Below are 5,572 nucleotides of genomic sequence, written 5' to 3' on the forward strand. Positions count from 1 at the left end.
TGGGGGGGAGGTTTAGGGGGGGAAAAAAAAGCTGTTTTAGTATAAATAGTTGTGGCCGGCCTTTACAAGCAGCGTAACCTGTTTCCCCTCTCTGCTGTTCGTGCGGGTACGGGATGCGATGCTGTTTTCCCCTCTGCTTGCAGTTGGGTATCGGCGAATATGACGGGGGTAAGCGCGGCCCCGTGGGGGCTGCTGCCACGGGATCTGGCTGCAGCGTGGGGTAAATGAGGGGCTGTCGTGAGCCCTGCTGTTGCTGTAAGGTAAGGAACAGCTCTTCCTTCCCAGGAGAGCCAATCCTTTCAAAAAGAATACCTCGATGGTAATCCAATGTTTCTAAGGGCATAAATTAAACAAAAAACCAATTTTTGATCTTGCCTAGAACATTTAAAAATAACACAGGAGAAAAGGGCTTCTGTTTGCATTTAGTAAAAGGACGTTAAATTAAAATGGAGTGAAGGCTTTTCCGGAGCCGCTGTAAATGAAGGTTTGTGCCCGTAGTTACCGAACAGTCGCAGACACTAACGACGTCGAGGCTGTTCTGGCATCAAATATTTATAGCAGCTCAGCGAGCCGGGGTTCAGCGCGCTGAGCCAAAGGGGGAATTTCTTGTTGAGAGGAAGCATCGCTCGCTACGGTTGCGTCTATAGCGCCTGGTTACAGGTCGGCGTATAGGCTGCGCGTCTACTCCCAAAGTAATGGGAAATCCCCCCCGCGCCCCCCAAATCTCCTTTATGTAACAGCGGTTCTTGCTAGGATGCCTTTAATTAGGGTTAATGCCTCCATGTCTTCGTTGTTCAGCTCTCATGATCGCTCTGGAAGTGTTTTCAGATGTAAGTAGCTGCGTAAATTATTATTCCAGGTAAATGACAGAAGAAAACACTCCGAAGGCGTGCCTTGGCGTATCGCTCGTGAAGCTGGCGACGGTGGCTGGACCCACCAACCTTGCTCTGGTTAAATCTAAATTCTACTTTAACCTTAGAAAAGACAGCTCTGGTACCCCCGAGGAGCCTAACGGGGTCTGCACGAGCCCCATAGCCCCGATAAACCTTGCTCCTTGCCCATAGCAAACCGTTGATGGGGTTTTCTACTTGCTCTCTGCCAAAGACCAAGCAGGGGGAGAAGCCACGGGTGATGTGGTTTGGAGCAAGGAGGGGACAGGACACCCCGTTGTCTGGGGGGGCTGATGGGCGGAGGGGTGGACAGGGCTGGGAAAGCTGGAGAAGTGGGGCATGCGTTTAAAAAATCCATGTACCTGCATGAAATGCCTAGGGCAAAATCGGCTGTCGGAAGGGGTTTGGTCATTTTCAGCTTCCTGGAAATTCCCTCCCGCTGAGCCCCTTGGGGGCAAACTTCTGACAAACAGGACAGGTTTGGTTTTGTGGTTTTCTTTTTGTTTTTTCAAAGAATCTTAATTGAAAAGTCCCCCTCTCTCTCTTCCAAATTGTGCTGGCCTCAGAGCTGACCGCAACAGCGCCCTGTGTGCTCCCCGCAGCATCCCCACAGCCGGGGGACGGACGCTCGCCCGGGGCCCTTCGAGGGACAGGCGCTCGCTTTTAAAACCAGCGAAGCATCTCGGGGTGAAAAAATCATCGTTCAGGAATGGACTCGAGAAAAGGAAAAGGTGTCTGGGTTATCGGGCAGCTTCTTCTGCCAGGCACAGAGGCTCTGCTTCGCCGTCGCGGTGCGGGTGATGACAACAGCACGGAGGCTTCGTCACCACGTGAGTCTAATTAGCCGCAGCGCGCAGACGTGGCTGGGACCGTCCCCGCTCTGCACGCCCGCCCGGGCTCAGCTGGGGGCTCTGCTTTATGGGGGCAAAGTGTTTTAAGGGAAGGCACAAGCCCACGGTGGGGCTGGGGCTGGGGCAGGGCTGCTGCCGGTGGGGGGGACCCGGGGACGCGAGGGCAAGGCGCGACGCCCCGGTGCATGGCACGTCTCGGGCGCGATGGGGGACATCCCTTCTCCCCCCACCCAGGTTGGCACAGGTCCTGCCTTCCCAGCTGGGAGCACCTGATCCCAGATTTGCCTATGGAGGAAAATCAGGAAGGAAATAAGGAGATGGGTGGGGGGAAGCGCTTGGTATGTCTTTGAATTGCAAAATACCTTCTTCCTCAGAAAGCTTTTCTCCTAGTCTTGTAAGTTTGGCTCTCAGCTCCGAAACAGCAATAACGCCTCTCTTCTGCCTGTCTATCATGGACAGGGCCGTGAGGATTTCCCTCTCGGGTTCCTCTTGCTTCGTTTGCCTGTACATTATGTTCAGGAAAGTGGAGAAATCCAACTCTGCGTTTCTGTCTGGAAAAATAAGAGCAGGTTCTTTAGGAACGGCTCAGTTTTGTAGCCTGGATCCAGACCTGAGCATCCCCCTCCTCTGTCATCCATGTCCCCCCCGCCCCCCAGTTCCCCTTCCTGGGGCACCTTTTCCCATTTGCCTGACTCTGGTCTGGACCAGGGTGGACCAGTGCTGGGGGCTTTCTCCTGGCCTGAAAAACCCATCTATAGCTTTGCTAGACGCGTGCTCTGAAACCTTGTAGCCAGAATTTTTAATCCAGCCCACCTTCTCTCGTGATTTGGTCTTTGCACTTTGAATTTATTTACACGATTCTGCAGACGAGCATCCTTCTGTGCCCTCCTACCTCTGCTGGCTGGAGTCGACGCTTTCCCAGCCGCCGAGGCCGTACGCAATACGTGTGCCTCCCGCCGCTCGCGAAGCTTTTCTTTTCTCCCGGCCCCGTTTCAAGCTGTGCTGGATTGGTTTGGTCACTCTCTAGCACATCGGACTGGGGTTTGGTGACTGCTCTTGGTTACTCTGCGTTGCCCGGGCTGTTTCACCCGAGAGCGGGCATTACCTACGGGCCCGCGGGCAGCCTCCTTGCCTCTGCACGTAGCCTCCTGGCCACCGAAAAGTTGAATTTCTCCAGCTGTAACCCGGTGTGTTTTAGGCACGTGCTACCCGCCGCGCTTCGCTTACCGATCTTGTGCAAGTGCAGGTGCCTCTGCACCTCTCCCGGCGTCGGGCTGGCTCCCAGGCACCGCATCACTGCCATCAGGTCAGAGGCTTTTATCTTGCCTTTTTGTTTCTTGTCGTACAGGGAAAAGCATTCCTTGAACTCTAATTAAAAACCAAAACTCTGTTATGCCCTGTAAGATTACCTTGATCTCCCGGTGGTGTTTCTCCTCCCGTTGCCCGGGCGGGCGGCGTTGGTAGGGTTCCAACAGGGATCTCGTGTCTGGTTCGGGGTGTCTTGTTTCAAGGAAGATGATGGACAGTGGGGGAGGACCCCGGGGAAGAGTGCCAAGGGCAATTAAAATCCAGGCTTGTGACTAGCTGAGCTAATTGGGGTCCTTCAGCCTAACGAAGCAAGGCTGAAAGTGGAGTCAGGCTTGCAGATCTGCAGAATACTGTTAAAAAGGACTTTTCTCTGCCTTCCTGGGGGGCAGGAGGGGATGCTGAAGGAAGGGGCCCTCAGGAGCGGTGGAGGATGCTGGTTTGGTCCCTGCCACGTTCTGTGCAGGGCCCAGCACTCGCCCCTGCCACCGGCTGGATTTTAATAAAGCTCGCCCCCTCCCCTGCCCCCTCGAACACGGGCTTTGCAGTTTTTGAATAAATAAATAAATCAGGCTTGCAGCTGACCCAGATAAGGCTGCCACCTCTCATCTTCCCACCCTGCTCCCAGCGCAGCGGCAGGCTCCGCTCCTCCTCACGCTCAACGCTAACGGGCAAGTTGTGCTGCAGAGGGACAGTCCTGGCTGCAGAGCAGCCAGGGAAGGAAAACCCAGCTTATTTTGGTGCGATCACCCTCCGCTCCCCTCCTCACCCTCGCTATCCCAACACCTTATCGCAGGCGTGAGTGCAGGGTGCTGTGGCGGGTGCTGGGTGCCCCGTGGGTGCCGTGGCCTCCCCCTGCCCCGGCTGCCTCCTCCCCTGCAGCAATCCTGCAGAGCTGCTGAGCCCAAGGGTGCTGCAGATTAACAGATTTGCAATAATACTCTTATTTCAGCTTTCTTCCGCCATTCTCCTAGCAAACCCTTCCTCCTTCCCATCTGAGGCAGGGTTCCCCTTCCCAGGGAGAGCCCCGGTGCCTCGCAATGAGAATTTGTACTTCTTGCACCCTCTCCTTCCTCCTCTTCCTCCTTCGTCTTCGCTCCCATCATGTGTGATACCTCCAGTACTGCAAATGGCCACTTGACGTTTTTCCTGGTCCCTGCTAGCTTGGCGGGGGCTGGCGTGCTTATGGGGCTGGGAGGTTGCTGGTTTAGCTCTGCTGGTCGCGGTGCAATCCAGCCTGCGGGCGGTTTCAGCTCCCTGCCTGTGCCTGGCGCTGGCTTAATGAAATTGGGGAGATTTCTCTGGTTTCAGAGCAAGCAGATCCCCTCGAGAGCTGCGAGGAGGGCAAGCGGGGGAGCACAAGCCCAGACCAGGACACTTTGGGGGAAATGCCATCTATATAAAAATTTGTTAAGCTGATCTTGCTAGTTAAAAAACCACAAAACCTAAGCAAAGCCAGAACAAAACTGTACATACCATTAATTTGATCCTGGGATAGAAATTTTGCCTGTAGCATGAAGAGGGGAAGGAGAAGGAGAGAGAAAAAAAAAAACCAGCTTTAAAATCTGGGTGGCGGGGAGCAGTTTATGCCAGCCGAAACGCTTCACTCACCATTTTTTTGGGGACCCTCCTTGTGTTTTATGCTCCTCGTCGGGATTGGAGGCGTCTGCTTGCTCTGCTGCTACTTTTTCTATTCGATTAAGGGCTAAAGTCCGCCAGCCCGGGGTGGAGTGCGGCCGGGCTGTAATAAATACCCCGCTGCTATGGCTACGAGACCTGATCCCTGCCGGGGCTGGATCCCGCTGCCAGCACGGCTCCTGCTCTCCCCAGCCCGCCCGAAGCCTCGGGGCTCCGGCCAGGACCCCCAGCAGCGATGCTGTCGGGAGGAGCGGGGCAAGAGCTTCCCTCGGTCGGGGTTTAAGGGTGGTTGGGGTCGGGCTGGGTGGGGGTGAGCTGGCTGAGGACAAAATGTTCGATAATCTCAAATAGCTGCACACCTTGCACTAAGCTTAGCTGCCGGGAGACAAATCCAGCCTTGCCGATGCTGCTGCTGGGGAAAGGTGTGTGGGGGGGATTTACAGCTTTGCAGTTCACTGCTGGAGGGGTTTTCCTGGTGGACAGGAGAAGGAGTTAACTCCAGCTTTTCACAGCCTGGCTGAGCTTGGCTTGGGCTTGCAGGGGAAGGGGGGGTTCAGATGTGCCCCCTGCAAACACAGCGGAGGTGGGACATCGCAGACGGGCTGAGAGGAGAAGGGATTTTTGAGATTAAAAAAAAGGGGGTTTTGAGGTTAAAAAGCTCCCCATGGTCTGTGTTTTTATTTATTAGCATCAGAGCCCCCAGCTGCTGGGGGCGAGCCCAAACAGCCCCGTTGGCTCACATCTTCTGGTCCCTTCCAGCGCTTTGCTTTTGCCACTCAATTGGCAGCCAAGCCATTGAAAAGTGAGTATTACATGTGGAAATGCTGAACAAAAATCCATAATTTTGTCCCATCCCCAGAAAAGCCAGGCCAGCAGCTCGGCTGGGGG

At 54.9% G+C, this 5,572-nt stretch overlaps 1 protein-coding gene across 1 annotated transcript in view; it reads right to left on the bottom strand.

The window, feature by feature from the left end:
- The window catches only part of CALML4 (calmodulin like 4), an 8,372-nt gene extending 3,810 nt beyond the window's left edge, over positions 1 to 4,562 (bottom strand). The window contains exons 1-3 of the mRNA XM_009641161.1: positions 4,523 to 4,562; positions 2,969 to 3,109; positions 2,104 to 2,292 (exon numbers count right to left, since the gene is read on the bottom strand). Of these exons, the coding sequence (XP_009639456.1) occupies positions 2,104 to 2,292; positions 2,969 to 3,109; positions 4,523 to 4,562 (370 nt within the window). The remainder of the gene's footprint in view (positions 1 to 2,103; positions 2,293 to 2,968; positions 3,110 to 4,522) is intronic.
- Between the last annotated feature and the right edge of the window lie 1,010 nt (positions 4,563 to 5,572).

This window comes from Egretta garzetta, unplaced genomic scaffold (assembly GCF_000687185.1).
Source record: "Egretta garzetta isolate BGI_Z169 unplaced genomic scaffold, ASM68718v1 scaffold276, whole genome shotgun sequence".
Taxonomy (NCBI): domain Eukaryota; kingdom Metazoa; phylum Chordata; class Aves; order Pelecaniformes; family Ardeidae; genus Egretta; species Egretta garzetta.